At 47.7% G+C, this 25,761-nt stretch overlaps 1 protein-coding gene across 33 annotated transcripts in view; it reads right to left on the bottom strand.

Annotated features, from left to right (window-relative positions):
• The window catches only part of NHS (NHS actin remodeling regulator), a 501,937-nt gene that overhangs the window by 160,185 nt on the left and 315,991 nt on the right, over positions 1-25,761 (bottom strand). Inside the window, exon 1 of one of the 33 annotated variants that reach the window (XM_044937058.2) lies at positions 23,776-23,906. The exons of the other annotated variants lie outside the window; for them this stretch is intronic. Coding sequence (XP_044792993.1) covers positions 23,776-23,850 — 75 coding nt within the window. The 5' untranslated portion in view covers positions 23,851-23,906. Of the gene's footprint in view, positions 1-23,775; positions 23,907-25,761 lie in introns of those variants that run through there. 33 annotated transcript variants of the gene reach the window in all.

Raw genomic sequence — 25,761 nt, 5'->3', positions numbered from 1 at the left:
AAAATAAATAACTGACTTCAGTTCTACTTCTTCATCCCATTTTCCCCATCAGTCAGTCAGTTCAGTCACTCAGTTGTGTCCGACTCTTTGCAACCCCATGGACTGCAGCATGCCAGGCCTCCCTGTTCATCAACAAATCTAAAAAGTGGGGACATACTCAAAAAGTCAGGTAATGGGAGAGTAAAGAGGAGGCAAGTCAGGGAACCGAATGAAACCAAGATCTAAACACAAGCCCCTGAAAACCCAAGCAAATTATTGACAGATGCTGGCCTGACAAGCCCAGCTTAGTAGCCCTGTGAAGAAAGGGAGCAGGGGGAGGCGGAGTCCTTGGCAATTTTCAGCAAAGCAAACAACACAACTTCTTGCTCTGCAATTCTGGAGCCCATTTGTTTTTTCTATTTTGGAAGAGAGATTAACATCACTAAATAATAGAAGACCTCCATTCTTCAAAATTTAATGACTGTCCTACATCAAGCAGCTGTCAAATTTATTTGCTTGTTTTCCTGACAAAGTGTTTCATCCTACACATTCACACAGGATCTTGCCTTCATCAGTCTCAAGTCACTAAGCGGGGAAGTGGGTGGGGTGGGGGGAGGTGAGAGGCAACTCAAAAAAAGCAGGAAATCCCCATTTCCTAATTAAATCCTTAATTTCGAAGACTAGATCAGCCTGCCTTCCCCCCAAGCAATTGCACAGAAATCACACAGTAGAGGATAAGCCAGACCCAGACAATCTCACTTTGTTGGAATTATTAGCCAATTCCAACAAGATTCTATTGTGTCTTTGGCTTGTCTCTCTTCCTTCAGTTCACTTCACGGCTGGTGGTCCCAGTTTCCCAAAAACCCTCCCTCTGAGGTGGTTTCTGTGGCTCCTCTCCACCCCATTCTGCTCCCAGTGTCTCTTTCCACCCCTGGGGTGCCTCTCTACTGTCAACCCTTTGGTGAAAGTGGCCATTCTTGCCCTAGCACCAGCCCTCCATCTTCCTGCCCAACCACTGACCTGGGCCAGTTCTCTTTCTATACTTTTCTTCCTCCCTGGGAATAATCCCAGAAATAGGTGCAATCATAAGAAACCTGAGCTCCATCCTTAACCACCGATGCCTGCTTCTGGGGAGGGATATTAAAACTTCCCCCCCTGCTCCCTGTCTCCCTGGCAACTGCATCCAAAGTTGCACCTTTGAGACCAGCCCTTTGTTCCAGTATTATGTACGCCTGGCCCCAGGAGGCAGGAGAGGGTGAAACTCAGATTTCTCCACTGTGCACAAGCGTTGCCCCCCTGCCCCTGAAACTAATGATTAAGCTTCATGAGTAATTACAGGGGAATTGGGACTAGGCACACTCTCCTATTTCCTCCGTGCCCTTCCTGCCCTAGGGGTCTGGGCTCTTGCAAGGTTGGTCACGAATGTTCAACTGGGCTTCAGAGAGGCAGTTCCTGGCATACTGCTACTGCTAAGTCACTTCAGTCGTGTCCGACTCTGTGTGACCCCATAGACGGCAGCCCACCAGGCTCCCCCGTCCCTAGGATTCTCCAGGCAAGAACACTGGAGTGGGTTGCCATTTCCTTCTCCAATGCATGAAAGTGAAAAGTGAAAGTGAAGTCGCTCAGTCGTGTCCGACCCTCAGCGACCCCATGGACTGCAGCCTACCAGGCTCCTCCGCCACTAATTGACCATTTCCTTCTTGGTATCTTCTGTTAGTCAAGCTCTCAATTCAGTTCAGTCACTCAATCATGTCTGACTCTTTGTGACCCCATGGACTGCAGCATGCCAGGCTTCCCTGTCCATTACCAACTCCCGGAGCTTCCTCAAACTCATGCCCATTGAGTCAGTGATGCCATTGAACCATCTCATCCTCTGTCGTCCCCTTTTCCTCCTGCCTTCAATCTTTCCCAGCATCAGGGTCTTTTCCAATGAGTCAGTTTTTCGCATCAGGTGGCCAAAGTATTGGAACTTCAGCATCAGTCCTTCCAATGAAGGACTTACCTAAGCTCTAGGTTTGAGCAAAGAAGTCAATGTGAATAAAAAAATTTCATCTACTGAGAAGAGAGACATTTGTTTCCTGTCCTTTGTGGCTATTAATAATGTTAACTTCTGCTTGGAGACTGATTTGGAAAATAAGGAGAAAGCGGTGGGCTGTTCCAGGGGTGGCAGGTGGGGTGGGCAGCTGGTCCCAGAATCAAGCTCCATCGTCTCCCCTCTGCAGGAGACAGAAAAGTGACTGACAAGCTCAGTTAGAACTGAAACCATTCCCCCACACCTCACGCTGCCAATGCCCCTTGTTTAATGTGATTTCTTTAGTCCCGAGTGGAGAAGGCAATGGCACCCCACTCTGGTACTCTTGCCTGGAAAATCCCATGGTAGGCTGCAGTCATGGGGTCGCTAAGAGTCGGACATGACTGAGCGACTTCACTTTCACTTTTCACTTTCACATTTCATTGGAGAAGGAAATGGCAACCCACTCCAGTATCCCTGCCTGGAGAATCGTAGGGACGGGGGAGCCTGGTGGGCTGCCGTCTATGAGGTAGCACAGAGTCGGACACGACTGAAGTGACTTAGTGGCAGCAGCAGCTGCTTTAGTCCCGAGCAGTTACCATTTTCTAACACACAATAGACTTTACACATTCATACATTCATTATGTTAATTGTTGATGGTCTGTCTCCTCCCCTGAGACTGCCATCATGAATGCAGAAGTTCTGTCTGCTTTGATCGTTGGTATAAAGCCAGAAACCAGAGTTGTATGTGGTATCTTAGTAGGTGCTCAATAAAGATTTGCTCCCAGAATATGTGGTATCTAGTAGGTGCTCAATAAAGATTGGCCAAGTGAATGAATGAAAATCAGCAGCCGAAGAAACCTTAGCTTCACAACCTAAAGAGAACTGCATATTCCACATGAGATTACAGGAGTAAAAATGCTGCGATTTCCCCAACTTTGATCCTGGCGTTCAGACAGTGTGGGGAAGAGAGGGGCAGGATACGAGCTATAATTGGGTAAATAGTTTTAGGTTCTTGTCCTATTTTGGGTTCCCCAAAAAACTGCCCCGAGTGGATGATTTAGGAGCACGAGGTGATTCCAGAAAGCCCAGCAAGGGAGGGCAGGGGTGGGGTAAGACAGGGGAAGGAAGGAAGCCAGTGCAAGTCACTGTGGGTGATGGGAGCTTGATTCTGCAAGGGACCCGCTGAGAGAGTGTGGAGTGCCTCTGAGGACTGTCCCACTGAGGGGGGAGGAGGAATTTCGAGTATTCCTCCAGCAAATCCCCCCTACTCTTTGGGTGAAGGTTGCTATGTGTGTGGAGAGGTGTGGAGCATGCTCCTGAGAAAGCCTCGGACAGAAAGGCTGCAGTGGGTGCGTTGCAGTCAGAAGCTGGAGGTGGGCAGCAGACTGTATACTGCGCTAGAGGTGAACAAACCTCTTGATGGGCTTAGGGGTGGGGGCAGGGTGCCAACCGCACCTGCTACACTTCTTCACTGTCTCCTTCTGAACCTGGTACACCTACATGAAGAGGCATAATTGGTTTTGCTCTGTGCTGGCTGTCACATCAGCCTGCCTCTCATTAGCTTGCTTGCCTGTTGTTTAGATTTTTCCTCTCCTCATCAATAAAAGCAATTGAAGTGTTTCCTTTGGGGGGGGGAAAAAAGGGCAAGCAAGAGAATGGAATCCTGCAGTGTTTGAAACAGACAGGAGAAACAAGACTGCTTCCAAATCAAAATAGCATCAAGACAAAAAATAGGAAAAAGATTGCCTGCGGAAAGTTCCGCTTTTTTTCTCATTCATTGTTAACACTAAAATAAAGCACGCTATAAATATGAAGCACTGGGATGTTTGCAGAACATCAACCTACTCGCGTTTAAAACATGACACACATTCCTGAGAAGCTAACTGTAAATTGTGTCGTGTACTGAGAATGATTTTTTTTTTCACTTTTTACTTGCTTTGGAAATGCAAGACTTCTTGGCCAAAACAATCTGATCAGGGGAAATGTTTCTTGCCTAGAAATGGCAATAAATGTTGACAAAGCATCTGAATCTCACAATCTCACCAGGCTTACACAGCTGAATTAGGTTTCATGCAACGGAAATTCTGACTGATCTCAGCCACAAGACACACACACCTTGTCCACAAACACACACTCACACATTCACACATTCCTGCACAGAGTGGGGCTGGGGAGCATCATCTCTGAGCTCCAATGAAGCTCTTAAAACCCCCTCTCCAACACTGTAGGGAAGAGAGAGACTATCGCGACATAGATAAGGCTAACACCTCGTGAACACTTAATAGGTGCCAGGCACTGCTGGAAGCAGGGTCTTTATTTTTAATAGACACAATTTACTCAGGAAATATCTTAGACACATCTAAGATCCAGCTATAACACGAGTTTTGATTATTTAATACTGGCAGCTGATTTTAGGCTGTATGTTAGGATGTATGCTAGCCTTACTTCTAGTTGCTAACAGCTATTATTAAATATGAAACTGAGCATTTAGACATGTCGCAACTCAGTTAATCCACACACCCTATGCGACCAATTACTCCCTAGTCCCATTTGATGGAGGGGGGAACTAAGGGAAGTGAAATAACTTGCCCAAGGTCACCCAACATGTAAGTGGCAGAGCCAGAACTTGAACCTGGCAGTTGGGCTCCAAGTCCACTTCCTTAACTATCAACTCACCCAACGCTGGGGTGCCTGGAAGGCTGGATGGATCCTAGTCCAGGCTAGACATCTACCCATGTGTAACTGTGACACAGTATGGAATCCTTCTGGGCTTCTGTGTCCGAGAGCATTCTTCATAGTTAGTGGGTGTATACACTTCTCTGATCATTTCCAACAGCTGGAAAATACTAAAAGTCTCTAATAGGAGACACTGAATGTTGGCAAAATTAAAGAGTATCATTAATCCTAGCATCATTCGGTACAGCTGGTGACCTCAACTTTGCATGCCCTTCATCAGCATTTATGAAGTGTTCATTGCATATTTAACAGTGTATACCCTTTCTAGTATAAGAATGGTATCTCATTCATCTTTTTATCTTTCTTGACTAACACAGTAGCACTCGAACTGGCACTCAAACAGGTTTGTTAAATGAATGAATAGCTCAGAATTAAATCAGGGTGCATATAACTGTGGAAAATTCTGAAAGAGATGGGAATACCAGACCACCTGATCTGCCTCTTGAGAAACCTATATGAAGGTCAGGAAGCAACAGTTAGAACTGGACATGGAACAACAGACTGGTTCCAAATAGGAAAAGGAGTACGTCAAGGCTGTATATTGTCACCCTGCTTATTTAACTCTATGCAGAGTACATCATGAGAAATGCTGGGCTGGAAGAAGCACAAGCTGGAATCAAGATTGCCGGGAGAAATATCAATAACCTCAGATATGCAGATGACACCACCCTTATGGCAGAAAGTGAAGAGGAACAAAAAGCTTCTTGATGAAAGTGAAAGAGGAAAGTGAAAAAGTTGGCTTAAAGCTAAACATTCAGAAAATGAAGATCATGGCATCTGGTCCCATCACTTCATGGGAAATAGATGGGAAACAGTGGAAACAGTGTTAAGCTTTATTTTGGGGGGCTCCAAAATCACTGCAGATGGTGATTGCAGCCATAAAATTAAAAAAAAAACTTACTCCTTGGAAGGAAAGTTATGACCAACCTAGATAGCATATTCAAAAGCAGAGACATTACTTTGTCAACAAAGGTCCGTCTAGTCAAGGCTATGGTTTTTCCAGTGGTCATGTATGGATGTGAGAGTTGGACTGTGAAGAAAGCTGAGCGCCGAAGAATTGATGCTTTTGAACTGTGGTGTTGGAAAAGACTCTTGAGAGTCCCTTGGACTGCAAGGAGATCCAACCAGTCCATTCTAAAGGATATCAGTCCTGGGTGTTCATTGAAAGGACTGATGCTAAAGCTGAAACTCCAATACTTTGGCCACCTCATGCGAAGAGTTGACTCATTGGAAAAGACCCTGATGCTGGGAGGGATTGGGGGCAGGAGGAGAAGGGGACGACAGAGATGAGAGGAGATGAGATGGCTGGATGGCATCACTGACTCGATGGACATGAGTTTGAGTGAACTCCAGGATTTGGTGATGGACAAGGAGGCCTGGTGTGCTGTGATTCATGGGGTCACAAAGAGTTGGACATGACTGAGTGACTGAACTGAACTTAATATATATATTCCATTCAATTGCAGAACTATGGTACTACAAGAGTCCTTAGACATACTCTAATCTCTCTACTCCCACCCTCTTGTACAGATGAGGAAACAGATTGATGAAGTTGAGAAGGTAGGGGAGGGGGGAGAAGACATGTTTCTAATTCCACCTGACTTGGTTCCTGCCATTTCTCTATGATCGTATTTGAAGGCAACACTCAGCATGTCAACTAATAAACCAGGGGCACCTTCCAAAGTAAAATGTAAGTTCTGAGGTGCTGGCAATTTTTTGGTTACTTAAAAAATGTTTACATCTATATCTATAGCTATATAAATTGAAGTATGGTTGATTTACAAAGTTGTGTTAGTTTCAGGTGTACAGAAGAGTGATTCAGTTATACATACACATGTATCTATTCTTGTTCAGATCCTTTTCCCTTGTAAGCTATTACAAAATATTGAGTAGAGGTCCTTGATGTTGATCTATTTTATATATAAGCAGTGTGTATCTGTTAATCCCAAACTCCTAATTTATCCCTCTCCCCACCCCCACCCCTGCTTCAGTAACTGTAAATTTGTTTTCTATGTCTGTAAGTCTATTTATGTTTTGTAAATAAGCCCTCCAGCATTATTTTTAAGATGCTACACATAAATGAAATCACATATTTGTCTTTGGCCACTTTCTAAAAGCATGAAAAATTGAGGTTGAAATTGTTTCATTCATTCTAGACCAAATTTTGAAACTTAGTTGACTAAGGACATATAGATGTTAGAATCTAAGTCTGCTTTAAGATAGTCATCATATTTCATTCCCTGATTGAGGCACACATTAGAAGAGATATTGAACTAATCAAGATGAAGAAGGTTCTATTTAAAATTTAAATAGTGAACTCTCAGTAATCCTAGGAATGTACAGTGTGGAGGTTCCAGAATGCTGGCATCTCCAGAGGTCATATTCATTTCCTTGTGTATCTGAACTTTTTCTCAAATTAGGTCCATAAGGATTTCAATGGATCCATCACAATTCCCTAGGCTCCTAGTTATTGTTCATGAATTCTGATTACAGTTCATAGCAACTTATAAAGCTACTCATTGAGACACTGGGGAAGTTGATGGGCCCTGGACATCTTGGGTTGTGGACTAAGGGAAGAAATCCTGGCTATACTCAGCAACTCTAAAGGACAGTCAGGTCAGTTCCATTTGCTCTTCCTACTGGCAGGGCAATTAGGAGAAGGAAGAAAACCAGAGAAGCATGTCACATCCAAAATCCCAATCTTGGGCAACTGAGGTCTACCAGATAACCTTTTCACTCTTTCCTTGTTTGTTCTCCTGTCTGTAAGCTGCAATCAGAATGAATATACTATTTGTTTTCTTTGAAGATTTCTTCCTGCTGAGAGATTCTGGGAACCCTTCAAGGCTAAATAGGTGCCCGTCCCTCAGTCTTAAGAAGATGTAAATGGAGCGAATCTGGATGGGGTCCGCCAGGTCGTCTCTCCTGATCACCACTCCCTGTGAAAGGGAAAACAGTTGTGTGTTTATCCTCACTGCTGACAGTGTGCAGATGTGTTTCCTTAATGGCACTTGTGACACGTTTATTTATCGTCTTTGGTGCTCACAGCCCATGCTTTTCACATCTTTTCCAGCTGTACAGGGCAAGTCTGTTGGTCACCTCCTATTTTTTTCAGACTGATTCTCTTGCCCTGGATTGTTAGTTTTGTTTTTTAAGTAATTTAAACCACACAAGTAGCCCTTGGGAGAAGGGTTATTTAATCAAGGGAAAGTTGTTTGGAACACCACCCATGAGATTTTCCCATAGTTCACCCCTTGGCCGGGACAAAGGTTGGGGGGAGGATAAGCCAAAAAAAATGAGATTTGTCTTATATCAATCATTTTGAGAAAAATTCAAGGAATGTCTGGAAGGTGAAAAGAGACTAAAATCTATCCACCTCTCTAATTTTATCAGAGTGTCTCCAGTAACACAAAGGAGAAATTAACTGCCAATGGTGCCAAGCTAAATTCTCAAATGGACACTGCATTAGCTTATTGCTTCACAGTCTGTAATATTATTTGAGGGTGAATATATACATGATGGACTAGGGTGTGGGTGTAGATCCAACTCCTTAGGTGGCTGAGGACAGTGAGGAAGGAGCATGATAGGGATCTCCAGCTTCTCCTTTGGGAAAGAGGCCTGCGCTAGGGTCTGAAGCATGTGATGGCAGGATGAGGAAGTGAAGCAAGGTGATCCCCAGCTATAGCCTGTCCCATCTCCAGAAACACATTGCAAACATTCCAGGTACGCCAGCCACTCATGTACCAACAAATATTGCCTGCACAACTGCCAGGAGCCAGGCCCCTCTGAGGACACAAGAGCGAACACTGTCAACCTGATTATGAGCTTCCAGTTTAGTGAGGGAAGTAGAACAGCAGCAAGGACGTGACCAAACAAATAAAAATACTTGTCAGTTGTAAGACCAAAGGAGGATAAAAAGAAGGTGCCGAGATAGAGAAGAATGGGGAAGGAGGGGTACTGAAGGATGGTCAAGGCACTAGGAGATCATAGGAGTTAATATTTCCTGACCACTTACTACACACGTGCCATATGTGTGACATGGATGCTCTCACTTAGGGTTTACCCTGTGGGTGAAAGTCACTCAGTCGTGTCCGACTCTTTGCGACCCCATGGACTATACAGTCCATGGAATTCTCCAGGCCAGAATATTGGAGTGGGTAGCCATTCCCTTCTGCAGGGGATGTTCCCAACCCAGGGATCGAACCCAGGTCTCCCACACTGTGGGCGGATTCTTTACCAGCTGAGCCACAAGGGAAGCCCAAGAATACTGGAGTGGGCAGCCACTTGAACCAGGGTCTCCTGCATTGCAGGTGGATTCTTTACCAACTGAGATATGAGGGAAACCCAGGGTTTACCTTCAATGGTACCAATACATATGGCAGACCTCCTGGGCTCTCCATGGTGCCAGTATGAACATTCCATCCAGCTCACATGCCAAGGCGAAGGCCCTCTCTGGGACTGCCTTCTACACAGGACAGGGTACCCAGGTGACACTCTGGGACTGTGAGAGCTGAGACATGGACAGCTCTGTCGGGCATGCCCAGTGGCCTGCCAGTGGTCTTGGTGAGCTAGCCGACACACAGGGAGTGTGGGATTCTGTCCCCTTGACCTTTGGGGCCACGTGGCACTGAGGCAGAGGGCCAACTCCCATGGGGAGGCCTGACTTATCTGCTGCTTCCGAGGAGAAATACAGGGTGGGGGGAAGTGCATCTCTAACTCTATCTGGAAGGACAGGAGGGGAAACAGTGAGGGGAAAGATACTTTAAATAGCTTTATTCACGTTTTGAAAACTATTTGAATCACCTTCTCTCCCTTCTTTTAAGGGGGTCCCTTTTCCTCTCTCCCCCTCCCCTCTACTTCCTCCCCTTCCCCATCTGCTCTTTCCCCCTTTCGCAGTGCACATGCCTATGTGTGTACAACTGGAAGCAGCTTCTTTTCTTCTCTGGCTGCTCTCTCCCTGGGACTCAGGGCAGGGTGACACTGAGGGGAGGTGGCAGAAGCTGGGGAGCCCATCCATTTCCTCCAAGACAAAGGGCAGGGTGGACTCTGCTTGTTTGTTGATTTTTTTCCTCTGAAGCTATAGATCACCCTTGAGTAGAGGAGACAGCGCGTAACCCCAGCGCAGTCGGCCGGGGCCACGGCCTGTTTGTCTGTGTGGGGGACTGAGAGGAGGGGGAAGGAAACCAACTGTCTTTATCATTTAGGTCAGCAGAGAAAACAGAGTGAGTGGGTGGCAGGGGGCTGGGCTTAGCTACCCCCAGAGCGGAGTACTCCCACTGCAGCTTCGCCTTCTGCCCCAGGCAGCAGGGCAGCCCCAGTCTCATCCTTTCATGCACCCAGCACACAAGTGGTTACTGAGAAACACAGAGAATCAGCCCATTCTTGGCCCGCATGGGGACATTTCTTTTATGGCTTCTGTAATTATTTTTAAAGTAAATGAATTAACTGTAAGCCTCACCCTAGAGGCCAAATCTTCAGTTCAGTGTTAAGTAGAATCAAGATGAGAACTATTATTAGCTTCATATCAGAAAAGGCCATTTCGCTTTCCCATTCTGTGGCTGAGAAAAGGACTTGGCTTGACAGGCAGATAAACAGTAAGAAGAATGTAACTCTGAGAGGTAGATCTGATGCCTTCCCAGTGCCCGGGTGGGCCTGACAGCCCCTCAAGGAGTCATGGGGCCAAGTGGGGTGGGCAAAAGCCTACTCCTCAGGGCACCAAGCCAGCCCACATCAGGGATGTTCACGGCATGTCCCACTGAGCCCAAGAAGGAATTCTCAACGTCTCCTCTCCCATAATCACACACTGTGACAGATCAGATAATCAGGTGTGTCAAGTGGCTTTTTAAAGGAATGAAGTCCTGGAATCAAAAAAAAAAACAAAAAACAAAACAAATGCTAATCATCTCTGAATCTTAGCATCCTCACTCATCAAGCGGAGCAAGAGACTGAACACAATGAATTCCAAGCTCTCCCCTAGCTCTCAGTTTCTCTAATTCATTCATTCTTTATTTATTTATTCATTAATCCATCCCATCCATCCATCCACCCACAACTGTACTGAGGAACAACCAGGAATCAGACCCCCTGCTATGTGCTGGGGATGTCATAAGCAAAGAGAAAGACAGAACTTCTGATGTAAGTAAAGCCCAGCGGGGGCTGGTATGGAACATTAAAGAAAGAAGTCACAAAAAATTATTGTCGTGAGTGCTAACTACAGCTTTCTTTAGATAATAAAGAAAGGGCTTCCTAAGGCATCTGCTTTAGATCAAAAGCGATATTCAGTGAAAGCATGAAGATGAAAAGTCAATTACTGCCCACCATTTGTGAGGAAAATCTTAGTGTGAACTACCCACTTCCACAGTGTGACAGTGGCAAATGGAGGCTTAAGATATTTTGCAGCATGTCACCACGCCAGGACATGTGTCATAGTCAGGTCAAGCACGGTGAAAATGGCTATGTGTGATACACGCATATATACAGGAGTTGGACACGTGAGGCATCCTCTACATATACATGCTATGCAGGTCATCATTCTATAGTGCAGACATTTGGCCTTTGCAGCTTTTACTCATAAGCTTTGGACTCTTTCTTGTGAACCCCCAATAGAGAAACCAGCAGTTTTCCTAAAGAATGTGACCAAACAGTGCTCACAGGGGAGGCTAGTGTGAGTGCCTGAGACACTCAGCAGGTGAGTGATGCCAGCCAACCAGCTGGCAGTCTGGAGAAGCAAGGCTTTGCTGCTCTTTATATGAAGTCACACTCTTATAGATTGTTAAAAACTGTAATAGTGTCAATAGGTGTGTATCAGTTATCAGCAGCTGCATAACAAACCATCCCAAAACTTAGTGGCTTAAAACAGCAATGATTCATCATTTTTCATGATTATGTGGATCCACTGATAGTTCTGCTGGTTTTATCTGCCCTTATTCACATGGCTGGATTTAGCTAGGGGGCGAGGACTCTGAAGGTCCAACATGTCCGTTTGGTGGTGTTGGCTGTTAGTGGGGTGCCTCAGCTCTCCTCCGCATGCCACCCATCCTCCAGTAAATGACACCAGCTTCCATCTAGGGAGGACTCAGGACAGTGGTCAAGAGGGCCAAGGCAGAAGCTGCAAGGCCACTAAAAAGCTCTAAGCTCTGGAACTTGAACAATGGCACTTCCACCAGATTCTGTTGCTCAAAGCAAGTCACAGGGTCAGCGCAGAGTCAACTGGGTGGAGCGTGGTCTCCGCCCGTTAATGGGAATCACTCAAAGGACTTTGTGGCCATACTGAATTCACCACAGAGTGAGAGAGAACTCTGGAGGGGAGCTTTGCAATGTGGTTAGCTTGCGGTATGAGGCTCTGCATGGAAAACATTGGACTCGCCTGAGAAATGTGCCTGCAAAGAGTCCTGAGCCTAAGCAAACATTTCTACATCCCAGAAGTGGAGAATTTTGAAAGGTGTTCAGGACATATCTCTTAAGGCCCTGTGTTTCAGTTGAACCATACGAAAACTGCTGATATTTCACCACTGGAGCCTCAGAAAGTGGCCATTTCATAGGTTCTAACCAACCCATGCTGAAAAAAATCCTACCTGATTTAGAGCTGTCCCGAGAACGGAGTGCCTGCTAAGATGAATCTCCTGGTTGGTCATGTGGTCACCGCCAATTCTCTCTTGTACACCACATGTGCAATCATTTCATTTAAAGGTTTGTGCATGATTCTGAAGACATATGAGGCACCATCTGAACCCCCAAATTGCACAGAGCAGTACAGCCAGTGTTGGATTCTAGGACCCACCAGGCTTATATCTAGCCCACTGGCTCTCAGTTAGGGGTGGTTTTGGCCCTCAGGGGTTACAGGCGATGTCTGCAGGTATTTTTGAATGCAACAACTCAAGGGAGGTGATACATCAAGAGGTTAGAGGCCAGGGATGCTGCTAAACATCCATCCCAAGACAGTCCACCACAGCAGAGAATTACCTGGCCCTGAATATCACTAGTGCCAAAGTTAAGAAGTCCTAGGAATTCTATGTATTACATGTCTGTAATGTTAATGCACTTCTTCGAGTTTTCTGATTACTTAGATTTTGTGTGAATAAGATGCCAAGGGGTGTGTGTATTGAAATGGCCAGATTGTATCGGTTGACAGATGCAGATTAGATTAGCTTTAGGAACAAACATAGTAAGAAGATACCGAGTCTGGGAGAACACAACCTGTTGGAAAAACACAGGTCTGTGCCAAACTCTGTAGCATAAACATAGTGCTGCCCTGCAAATGTGACTCACACCTACACACCGCCCTGCCCTCTCCCCTCCTTGGGCACCTCTGCTCTCCCGGCCCATCCCCCCTTCACACACTCTCACCACCCACAGAAACCATACCCAGCCCCTCCAGCACCCCCTCCCCCGCCCCTGCTTCTTAGCTTTCCATTCACCCTCTCATCACCCACCAATTCTAGAGAATGACAAAAATTTTCTTGCGTGACTGATCGACCCTGTGAGGCTTTTGTGGTTAAGATATAAAGTTCCTGAAAAAACCTCGCCAAATCTGAACAGGATTGCAGTGACATCAAAGCTTTTCCCCTCTCAATGTCTTTCATCCTTTGCAGCCTCTGGCACTCTCCCCACCAGTGTCAAAGCAATTAATTGAAAAGTCGTTAGAAAGGCCCTCCCCTGTGAAGGCCTACCTCGTCAGCTGCAGATCTGGGGCTACTGAGAAAGAACAGAAGGGCTCGACGGCTTCCACTGTATCCTGTATCAGCATCTCTCCCTCCTCTGTTCCCCCCTACCCCTTTCTGTTCTCAACTAAGGCTGGTCCAAGGAGTTATCAGTGAACTGGAGGGAATCCGCTCATCCCATCAAACATTTATTGAGTGCCCACTATGTGCCAGTCATTGAAACTAAACCTGACCTAAGTGCCCATCGTAAAACACCATCCCATCCTTATTTCCCCATTCAGATGTGGCCTCATAAGATCAGACTCTTTCTCCATCAATTTCTTCTCCATCGCATATGTCTGACTTGTGGCCTCAGATATGGAATCCCTAGCCACTGCTCTTGCAAAATGCAGGCCGTGGTTACCAGGAGAACCTAGCCGGGGCTGCATGGGCACAAACCATGGCTCAGAAGTAGCTGAAGGAGCCTGCCTGGTTGTGGAAGTCACTACCCAGAGCAAAATGCACTGGTTTGCCAGAACCCCATTTCCTGACTAAAATTCTAGAAAAAAGGCTTCACTTGTTGATCCACAGGCTGAATTTTAAGGATTCAGGCAAAGAAACCCCAAATATGTGGGAACTTAGGATTCTACCAAATGGTATTAAAATCTAGAATTTCATACTGGCTTCCTTTTATATTTAGGTATAAGTCTGTTGCTGCTGCTGCTAAGTTGCTTCAGTCGTGTGTGACTCTGTGTGACCCCATAGATGGCAGCCCACCAGGCTCCCCCGTCCCTGGGATTGTCCAGGCAAGAATACTGGAGTGGGTTGCCATTTCCTTCTCCAATGCATGAAAGTGAAAAGTGAAAGTAAAGTCATTCAGTCGTGTCCGACTCCTAGCGACCCCATGGACTGCAGCCTACCAGGCTCCTCCATCCATGGGATTCTCCAGGCAAGAGTACTGAGTACTGAAGTGGGTTGCCATTGCCCTCTCCTAGGTGTAACTCACATGGAGTCAAATGCACAGATTTGAAATGTACAATGTAAGTAATGACAAATGTATATACCATGGAACCCTTACCACTACCCTCTGGCTTTTGAAAATCTTTCTTCGAAAAGTTTTTTATTTATTATCCCAAATCTTCTTCTACATCTTATTAAAGGTTTATTAGAAATGTTTATAGAGGCCATAACAGTGAGAAAGTCCCCTTCCCCAACAATCTAGGTATATACCCCCATGAGACTGTAGCCTCTACTGTCAGAGGCTCCCCTCCTCCCTACACCCCTTGGACTGTACACCTTGGTGCACTGCAGCTGACTTCCAAAGGCCTCTATCTGCATCTCTGGGTCTGGACTTTTTTCCCCCATAACTGATGAAGGCCACTCTGTCCACAGGTGCTGAGACACCAGTAACCCAGAAATGTTGGGGATTCAGCAACCCTAGGAAGTATCTCTTAACAAATGACTATTGGGAGTTGAAGTATCAATACCTCAGCTCCCTTACCCCTAAGGTGGGAGCATTCTGAGTGTTCTACACGCCCAGTATCTCCCTTGGGATTCAGTTCCAGTTGCTGACAGTGGTAATCTGCTTAATCACCCTTCCATAGCTTTAATCCCTCCCCCAGTTCCCTTCTCCACTCTGTTACCAGTGTTTTCTTCACTTCTCAAATAAACTACTTGCACTTCAACCTTTGTCTCAGGGTTTACTTCTGGGGAACCCAAACAAAGATGGTCATCCACAATCCATTTATAGTATCTACCATCTATAATATCTAAAGAAGGTAGTAGCATTACAGTTCCTCTACCTGTATACATACACACATACTAAGGAAAAGGTTGAGAAAAAATAGGAAAGATGAAAGCCAGAAACTTCAGACCCTGATTCATCTGGATTATGATTCTTTTCCTGGCTAAAAACTTTGCCTGTGAGCCTGGGTCATTTCTAAAAGTTGGCACCACATAGTGGGCAGCTCTCCAAGCCCTACCTAGCCCTGCCAAGCAAAACCATGCTTTGGGACGGCATGATGTGTGTGTGTGTGTGTGTGTGTGTGTAGGTACACCTGCATGTCTGTGACCCTACCCACTGACTTGAGAAGTCAAGAACAGGGAGTGCAGGAAAATGGACTCCTCTTTGCTCTCCCTCTCTCCAAGGCCCCACAGTGGACGAGTTGTCACTTTAATGCACTCTTGATACTTGTGTGCACCCTCCTTCCATTCCCAGACAACAGAGTAGAAACAGCACCTTTGTACCCCTTCCAAGTGGGTAATCTGGCAAAAGTAAAAAGAGATGTCCACATGGGTTGGTAATGAGGAAACAGCAAGAGAAAGGTTTTTATTTCTGCCTGTTCCATCATCACAGATCCTGTTTCTCACTACACAGCTGAGCAATATGGAGTCAGTGGGAAATTCAAGAGAACCGAGCAAGACAAGGCTCGGGGACCTTATGCCCTGGATGGTCAACCTGGTGGGGCAGAGGGCTGCCCAAGGCTTTCCTTATAAATTAGGCCTCATTGGACATCCCTCTGCTTCAGTTCATTGCAGAGAGACTAAGCTAGCTATTTTTAAAGACATGGGAATTGTTCTTGAGCAGGACTGGGGGGCAGGCGAGTGCTCTGGGAGAGTGTTCTCAGGATGGTGAAGGCCATCTCATTTAAAGCCCACTCGGAGGCCCTGGGGAGAACTTCAGCTTGTGCTGCCCTGTCAGCCTGGCCAAGCCAGCAGAGTGGGCCTCTGCAGTTCAAATTTGAAAGGCTGAAAAATGTGATCACCTGAAAGACAATAGGAGGCTTTGTTCCAGGAAGAGAGACAATAAGGGAGCATTCAGCCCTCCCAGATCTCTGTGCTGAGGCCAGTGGAATCTGTTTTCAAGCCGGAGACTGTTTGAAGTGTGTTTATATGTCTACACAGTGCTGAACCATGTCTTGGAGCTACAGCTTGCCAATGAGAATATTCACACCACCCTGATAGCATGAGGCTGCTCATCACAGACTGGCAGGATGATTCAAGATGTTCATGTTGCCTGGGCTCCCTTACATGGAGAGCTGGGCAGAGAGAACCATGGGTTTCCCATGGGAAGCCAAGCATCCATGGGGAGCTTTCTCTTGATTCTCAACTTGGAGAGTTCTTTCTTTGTCTTTGGAAGTCCAAGGTAGGACAATCACTTTTTCTAAAACAGGAGAGTTTAGCAACCAGTCCTGAAGATCTCCTTCCAGTCGGCTAGCCTGTGGCCCACCAAACCACCACTACAAATCAGTGTGCAAGTCCACCAAGCTGCCCAAAATAACTCAAATGGATCCTAGAAGCAGATGCCCAGGGAGAGGGTACTGAAACATCAATGTTGTGACACCAATAAGAAGACCGGAAGGGGAGCTTGCTCAGCTTCCTTAAACCAGTGGCCTTTACAAAGCGTATTGTATGCAAAGAAAAACACTAGACCACGGATGTATGTACGTATATTCATCTCCTCTTTTTGTATTTTCTATTTTTACATGTCTTTTAAAATGCAATTGTTTTGAAATATAAGTAAATTGGGTTTTTCTAGCAACTTAGAGTCAAGGATTCAAGGATAAAGAGTTTATTTGGGAGGGGCATGAGGAAGGAAGGCAGGCAGTCAAGAGAGGCAGCAAATAACTAGAGCTCACTTCCCCTGGGAGACTGCAAAAGTGCTGAGAACCGACACCTCCAAGTACTTCTCCTGGGAGCAAGGGAGCCAGGGCATGTATACAGCAGCCTCCATTATTAATGGGATGAGGCTCTCCTGGGGTATGTGATTTCCCCTGAACTTCTGGCCTGCCCAGGGAGCCAGTGGAGGGGTCTTCCACATCTTTAGAGCAAGCCCACAGGCAAAGAGATGGAGAATCTGGCAGTTGGCTATCAGACGGCTTGCCCTAGGTGTGAAGGCTCAGGAAGACAGGCAGGAACTGCTACAAAAAGCACCATATTACTACAGTCACCCATGCATATAACTCCTCAGCAACTACCACGGGCTCTATTATTTTTACAGTGACCAAGTTGCAGGGAGGCCACTACGTTAACCATGCTCTGGCTAAAAGTATCTCTCCTCACCTTAGCTTAGAGGCCAGAATCAAGCCTCTGCTTAAAGGTCTCCAGAATTAAATAGTACAACCCCCTTCAGATGCCAAGGCCAATAGCTAGTTCTCAGTCAACCAGCGAGGATGGAGTATGTCCTAGTGGCGGGCAGGACTCCACCGAGGACGTGTCTACCTGGACTTCCATCCACAGTGCTGCGTTGCCTTCATGCCATTAGCTCCCCTCTCCGCTCAGCAAAAATCCCAAAGGCCGGCATTCATATGAGCATCTTCACTTGATGGAACAACCCTCCCCAAGTAGCCATAGGGAAAATAGGTAGATTGGAGCCACTTCTGAGGCTTCTGCTACCCTGGACATGAGGAACTGTTCACCAGTAAGTCAGATTCCCTTTCCCACTCCACATAAAATCGCCAATATTCAACCATCTTTTTAACTTACAAAATAGCTGTTTCATGTCACTCAAACTAATATGCTGTCATACATGTAAACCAGGGCCTTTTATTAACAGTGATAATGTTAGTCAGATAGCTGTGTAGCTGTTGGAAAATTACTTGACTTCTCTTCATGCACACCATCTACAACATGGAGAAAATGAAAGGATCTGCTTTATGGAGCTAGGTGAGGGTTTAATATGAAGACGTGCATTCAGCCAGGTACATGTGAGGACCCAATAAACATGAGCTGGTGCTCTGCTTGTTTCCTTAATCGTGACTGTGATGGTTTACCCTAACAATGACCCATTTCTACCCTGAGGGTCGATAGAGGCAGCCTTTGGGGTGTGGCCATTGGCGTGTGTGGCTTTCACTCAGCTTAGGGCTCTTCCTGGAGTCTCCCCCACTGCCTTCCCCAGGATGGTTCCACAGGCTTTAGCCAGAAATCCCAAGGGGATATCCTCATCTCCTCAGATGAGTCTTCTAAATCTTCTAGGAATAATCTTTTCTACAGAGCAAATGCTTCTGTAAACTCCCAGTCCCAACCTAGGAAGTATTTAAAAAAAAAAAAAAAGAAATCGAGACTCGATTCTTCTCCATAGTCTAACTCCAAGCCCCTTTAAATGCAGTCTGGGACTGAAGGCCAGGTTCAACAGAGTGTGTATTTTATCCAAACCCGTCTGCTCTCCTCTCTTGCCAGCAACACATTTTTTAAAATCTAATCTGTGTTTTCTTTACATGAATCTAGACCAAATGTGATTTCTCCCCTGCATGTGAAAATAAATTATTTCAAATGTAATTTTCTCCTCCGGTTTGTTCCTGCTCCTCCAGAGACCTTTGAAGGGTGTAACTCCAGATGCAAGCTGTCTGCTACTGCAGCACCAGCAGGAACTCCAGGCCCCTGAGGTCCCCTGGGGGGTGGGTGGGAGGGGGAGCCTGTGGGGTGGCCAGGCTAAGTCCTTAGCACCTCCGATCCCTGCTTCAGACTCGGGATGCTATCTTAACTGCCCCCATAAACGAGGATTGGGGGAGTGGAAATGAAGTGCTAGACTCAAAAGGAAAGGTGGCTATCACCCTGAGTTCTGATCCTGACAGAGTCAATCCGTCCTAAGAGCGGAGGGGTAGAGAGAGGGGAAGAGCACCTCTCTGGGGACACTGCTCCTCAAAGTGCGCTCCATGGACTGCTGCCTGGGCATCATCTAGGAGTCTTCAGAAATGTCAGCTCTCGAGCCCCACTCCAGACTCACTGGATCTGAATCTCTGAGGGTGGGACTCAGCCATCTGGGTGCTGCCAAGCTTTCCAGGTGATTCTACGCACGCTCCCATGGAAGACACCTTGCTTCAGGGGGTTGGCCACACAGAGTGGAGACCTGTGACCTTGGAGCTCAAATCTGTCACTGCCATCTTGTGAGGGGACAGATGAATTACTGAATGTTCAAAAATCCAAACCAAGGTCCAAAAGACCACAGTCCACTGCAGCCCCTCCCACTGACTGAGCAGGCCCCAGACAGCCTCTCACCACAGTCCCATGACGCACTCACAGACAGGAAGCGTCTTCTGACTGGAAGAGGATGGTCACTGCAGTTGGAAACATGGGCATGGCCACAGAGCCTGCACATAGAGCTGTTCCTACAGTACTGAAAACAGCAGCACGGGTCTTCCAGTTGGGCTTCAAACTCTCGTAGACAAAACAATGTCTGAAGAATGAGACAACCCTTCATCTCACCAGATTCCAGTCAGTGAGAAATGGCTCCTTCTAGAATGGTCCTACCAGGCCGGCTGCACTGCCATTCCTAGTTCTGCATGACAGAGAGCTTCCACAGTCTGGAGGGTCACCTGGCAGGCACTGCCCTTACTCCATTCACCTGGTCACCCCTGCCCACCATCATGGCCTATGTCCCCCTACGGCTCCAGCCTGTGTCTGGGAATAAGGGACATTTACAAGTTTTCTGAGAAAATGCACTGGAGAAACTCAGTCACAGAGGTCTGGCTTGAGGAACTACACCCTGATACTCCACAGCTGTCTTTCTAGATGGCACAAGAGTCTGAAGCAGCCCAGCAAACATAAGAGCAAGACTCTGGGCTGTACCATTTGCCTGGATCCCAAACATCGCTCAGACAAAAGCAAAGTGGTTAGGGAGACAAATGGAGAGGCACTGGCCTCAGCGAGCCAACTTAAGGCCCCGGGACAGCTCTCTCTCCCCTAAGCTGGGTGGCAGAGGGCCACAGAGCTCCCATGCAGAATGGCTGTGCTGAAGGACCGATTCCAAGTTCTTCAGGAAGTTGCCCCTGCTACTCTGGGATTTCTTGGCCCCCCTCCAAGGGTGGCATAGAGAAGTCCTAGCATGTGGCACTATGCTACTTGCCAAGTGGCTCCTAGACACCAGCCTTCAGTAGCCAGGGCCCCATCTTCTCCTTTCTACTCCCACAGGTCCATGGTGCATGCTTGTTAATGGAGCGTGAGGCCTGAGAAATCCACCAGCCTCCAGGCCCCCCAAACAGGAGTTTCCGGGCAGCCACATGGGCCGCCCAGGGCATGAAGCAGGAGGCTGGAAGGCAGAAGGGGGAGGACTCGGAGGAGGCTCAAGGTCAGGAAAAGTTGGTTTTTTTCCACTAATAAATCAGATCACTCCAGCTCATTCCTGTTGCTCTTGGCTGGCAGGACTAAAAAATAACTCTGAGTCACCAATGCGACTCATGACAAGTGCTTCCTGTGTGGGATTCAGGCATTTCTCTTCTGTTTTCTTGGCAGAAGGAAGAAAGCAACATGAAGGGGTGGAAGAAAGGAGTGAGGAAAGAGTTAATCTGCTGTGTTACCAGGTTCTTAATCCAAAGCCCATTCATCCTGGCTGTTGATGTGTGATTAAGTCCAGTAATGATACCTCCAAACCACCCGGATAAAAAGCCCACCAGGTTCTTAAGCATCTCCTTGTCAGCTCTCCACACCTCCCCCGAAGAGGGCAGGGCCCTCGCCATGCTCCCCTGTGGAGGAGTCCCACCTCAGGCCTTGTGCAATCCCGTATCCCAAGGGAAAGGCCTTCTAGCTATCTTTCCTGAGCTCTGCAAGGAAGCTTTCTAGGCATTTAGTTATTGGCTCTGCCTTCATACAGGCAGAGGGAGAGAAGGCCCCCTCCACAGAAGAGAGCTGATGGTGTGGCTAGTCCAGGACTGGGAAACTTCTCAGCATGTGGGACTGTCAGTGCTAAAATCAGGACAGCCCTGGGACAACTGGAGTGTGTTGGCCATCCTAGAGCTGAGGGCTGAGAGGGTTGGTGGAGGCCAGGGAGAAGATCCCGTCTTCTCAGCCCATTTTCTAGAAACAGCACTTCTCGACCACTGAATGTACACAAGGATCACCTACTCAAAGGCGGATGCTGATTCAGAGATCCAGGATACTCCGTATTCGAGGGAGTTCACGCTCCATGGAAGAGCATCTCTCTGCCTTCTCATGCCATATTTCAGCCCAGGAGGACAAGTACCTCCTACTGCCCTGGCACAGCCAATAAAGAATGGGATGCTGCTGGCCACGGCATCTGCCGAAGTGTTCCCGGCCAGGAAGTGGGAGAAACACTGGTGTGGTAGGCACTGTTGGGTCACAGTTCTCTCTCCAGCCCTCTTCCTTGTCACCTTCCATTTCAAAGCCTCGAACTCTGGAAACACTTCTTCCCCAGTCTACAGCTAGGGGTGCCCCTGTGCCCGAGCTCTGGTGGATGAGTCATAAGCAGAAATCTTCTGGCAGCTGGAGATGGAAGACTGGAAAAATTTAGCTTTCAAGATAAAAAGGGGACCGATGTGACTGACACCCCCTTCCCCACCTTCTTTCTCCCTAGAACACAAATGTGAAGGTTCAAGCCGTGGTAGCCATGAGGAAAGGACCAACATGGGGCACAAAGCCTGGCATTGCTGAGCCACTGATGCAATCTCTGCAGCCACTGAGCTCCAGACCTTCGCCTGTGTGAGAACACGAAAACCCTGCTTTGTTTAATCCCCCTCCCTCCATGAAAGCTCAGCTTTTCTATTCCTTCCAGTGCAAAGCATTCCTAACTGATACCACTGGTCTCCTTAAGTCAAGTACTACTCCAGCAGACAATCAGCGTGGCTGTGTACTCTAGGGAGCATCACTCACGATGCCCTTGGAGCTGTGCAGTGCACCACTTGCATTACCGTACGAGGCAGTCTTGGAGCAGTCCCTGGTCTTGGGAGTCAGACCTTGGTAGAAACCCAGTTCCATCACCTGCTTTCCTAATCAGCCCTGGTCCAGCCCTGGTACCTCTCTGAGCCTCAGTGCCCTCTCTTTAAAGAGAAATAATAATGCCTCCTCGGGAGGATTCTTGTAAAGATTAAAGATAAGAGTAAAACACCTGGCATGTAGCAGACACACTATAAATAGCAGATATTATTACAGAGAACGGCACGCGATCTGAGCTGGCGTCTGTTTGGAGCGCCCGCCTGGGATGACTGCAGCGAAGATACGGGTCACCTCCTCCCACAGCTGCAGCGTGTCAGGCCCAGGCTGCGGCCAGGGACATCGGTGGAAGGGTGCAGGGAGGCACGTTCAGAGGCCTCCCTTCTCCATTTGATCACCTACCCCAAAGCATCTAGTGTGTGCTGCCACTTATGGGGACAGCAGGTTCCTCGCTGGAGCCCTTGCACCCCCACGGCCAGGAAGCCATGGATTCAGGCCACGTTCTGGGAAAATCATCTCATCACCAGACTGAGAAGTTCTCACAGCTGAGAAACAGGCTATCCTCTTTGTTCCTAGATGTGTGTCCACAAAAGTGAGAGCAGACCAGGCAGCTTTGGCCATTTCTGGGTGCAGCAGTGATCAAGAGTGTGGATAAAGGGGATGGTCTCCTGGAGATGCAGGAGCCCATTTGTGCTAGTCATCAAGGGCGAGAAAGAGCTGGCTTCTGCTGCTCAGTGGAAGCACTGAAATTTATGACAGCTGGAGTGCCATCCTCAAAGGCAGCCTCGGGTGTGGGTCCATTCATACAGTTTGTTAGATGGTGATCAATGCTATGGAGAAAAATTAACCAAGGAAGGGGGATTCAGGGGGCCTAGAGCATGGGCAGCAGAGACCTCACTGTGAAGGTGAATTCTGAAGGAGACGAGGGTGGGAGCTGTTTGAGTAATTGGTGAGAGAATGTTCCAAGGGAGAGGACCAGCAAGAACAGAAGCCCTGAGGTGGGGGTGCTGGCTGTGTTTCTGAAATTGCCAGTGCAGGAGAGTTGGGGGGATGTGGAGGCAGAGATGCTGGGGCCCATCACACTGGGTGTGGGGGCTGCCCTGAAGTGAGGGGTTGGGCCCCCCCCGAGTGAGACACAGGACTTCCGGATGAGGCCTCTTCTAGCAGCCAGGCGCAGAATGGACTAGATGCAGGCCAAGGCAGGGCGACGATGAGGCGGCTATCGCCGTCCTATGGGGGCCAGAGCTCCAGGGCGCTGGGGTAGGCTGTGGGTATCCACCTCTGTCCCTCCGGGACCCACCAGGCTGCACCTGGAGCTCATCGCCTCCAGGCACAGGTGTCCAGTGGCCACCCCGTGGCTAAGTGACAGCAAAAGCCAGGGGCCCTGGGCCACATCCTTCCTTGGGCTGTTCACCGCTGCAACACCACGGAATCACCAACTGCCAGCCCAAACTTTAACCAAAATCTTGACAAGCAACCAAAGAATAAAACAGTCATCTCCCTAGGATGTGACCTTGAGAGGTAATGCCAAGTCCAAGGAAGGTTTATAATGTTTAAAAAGGAAGTGTTAAGCATGTGGTCAGGAAGAAGATGAGCTCATCCTGTGAGGTGAATTTCTTTGTTTCACAGAGCCAGCTGCCTGGACTGTGTGTGTGTCCATGAATGCACGTGCAAGATGCTGAGAGAACTAGAGAAAACAGTTAACGGTCTCTGGTCACTTAGAGTATCAAGAAATTACCTCCTCACCTGTTTCTTTACATAGATTTTCATTCTCTTAAGAAAAACCACAGCCCTATGGTTAGTGGTGCAGATGCCCAGCATTTGAACTCGAGTTGATTGGCAGTAATGAAGTCAACGTTTCTTCCAAAGCCTCCATGGTCTCTATCGCACACCACTTCCAGACTCAAGGGGTCTCGTGCAAGTCCTCTCCTGCAGATCAAACACGTGGCTCAATTTGAACACACCTGTTCCTGAGCTGGGGTTCAAGGGCTTTACAAATTCTGATGTTATCTACTGTCCCCCCACCACCTCCAAAGTCCTCCAGCTGTTCCCCGGGTGTTGATAGTAGCGTGCCTGAGGAAGTCAGCTTCCATTCAAGGCCCACAGAGCCCATTTCTGGAGGGACCCTGGCCACAGCTGCCACCCTGGCTTCTCTTGCTTCTGCCCAATGGAACCCAGCTTTCTTGTCATCTGCGTTCTCACACTCAGCACTACTGTAAAGCCATTGAGTGCTGGCTGGAAGATGACACTCCTGTGAGCTGACAACCTCTAAACACAGACAAGAAGAAGGCCTGAGTTGCTTGGGAGGGGCGCCTTTCTCTCTCATCCAGTGTGGTGAGGCCCATGTTTTGACTGTCAATGCATGTCCGGGATGAAGAGACCAGGGGAAGACTTAGAGGAAAAACTCAGCCCCGCAGGGCAGCAGGGACAAGGCTTGCTGGCTTTCCCAGTTTCCACAAGAGCCAGTTCTTCACAGCCTCTGACATAAGTGGCCACCACAGGCCCTATTGGAAAGCAGGCACAGAAAAAGGTTGCTTTTCTGATGCTAACGTGCAGCCTTTTTTTTTCCCTTTAAATGAGGGGCCTGCTCATCCTGAAACCTTTTAAAATAGGTCTCCTTCCCTTTTTCCTCCAGCCCTGTCACCTGCTTCTTTGTTATCAGCCTGAAGACTTGTCTCCCCCAAGTGTGTACACAGAGATGGGAAAATTCATTTAAACAGACGTGTGTCAACCCCACTCTTTAAACAATGGAACAAGTCTGATACACAAAAATGTACTTCAGGAATCATTCTGTAGAGCAGAGTGTGGGGGTTTCTTGAATCAATGTTCACCTTGAAGGCAAAAGGGGCAGCCTTCCCCCAGGGCCTACCGTCGCCCTCTTCCCTCTCATGTCTGCACAACCTGCTTTCTATTTGGCAATTCAAGGATCCCCTGGGATTGGTTTCATAAGTCCTTAGAGGTTGTTTGGAAGGTCGCGCATGCAGGTACACATTACGTATGTGTGTGGTGTGTGTACGTGTGTGGTGTGCAAGCTTGCAGATGTGGCTGTGTGGATATGCCAGGGGGAGTGAGCATGCACATGTAGGGTCCATGCACACTTGTGCCTGTATGCAGGTGTGGGTGTGTGTGTGCATGTGCTACATGTGTGTGTGTACACGTGTGTGTCTCTACATTCCAGTAAAGGCTCAAGTTTGTCCACCTTTTCTCCCATCGTCTCCATGGCAAGAACTCTGATGTTTACAGTCCACTACTGCCCCCACCCAGGCTCTGTCCTAGGGGATCTGAGCTCAAGAAATCTTTGTGGAATGACTCTGAGTAGCCTGTCAGTGGCGGGGTGAGACACATCAGCACCCCAACGTGCAGAGAAACAAAATCTCATTCAGTGAATCTGTTCCTCCTTCAGGTTTTCTACTTTCCAGTGGCCTCAACCTTCTGCTCACTCAGCTTCTCGCCCTGACACTGTCACAGCCAGCCTCTCTTTCACTGGCGCCACATGTAAATAAACAAGCCACCAACATGTCTGGGGCATCTCTTACCACCTGTAGAAACTGTGCAATGGTCCTTGAGGCATCCCCAACCATGCTGACTCTGACTTGGCCTTGCCACTTGCTCTGGTTCAAGAAACAATAACAGATCTGACTCAAAGAGAGAAAGGCAGAAGGCCTGGAGGCTTGCCCTCTCTTGCTACTGGGGTCCTTTCACCCCTGCCACATGAACCAGCCTGGGCTAAGC

The sequence above is a fragment of the Bubalus bubalis genome, chromosome X (genome assembly GCF_019923935.1).
Source record: "Bubalus bubalis isolate 160015118507 breed Murrah chromosome X, NDDB_SH_1, whole genome shotgun sequence".
NCBI classification, from domain to species: Eukaryota; Metazoa; Chordata; class Mammalia; order Artiodactyla; family Bovidae; genus Bubalus; species Bubalus bubalis.
The sequence above is the reverse complement of the archived record's forward strand: the minus strand, read 5'-3'. Positions and strand labels throughout refer to the sequence as shown.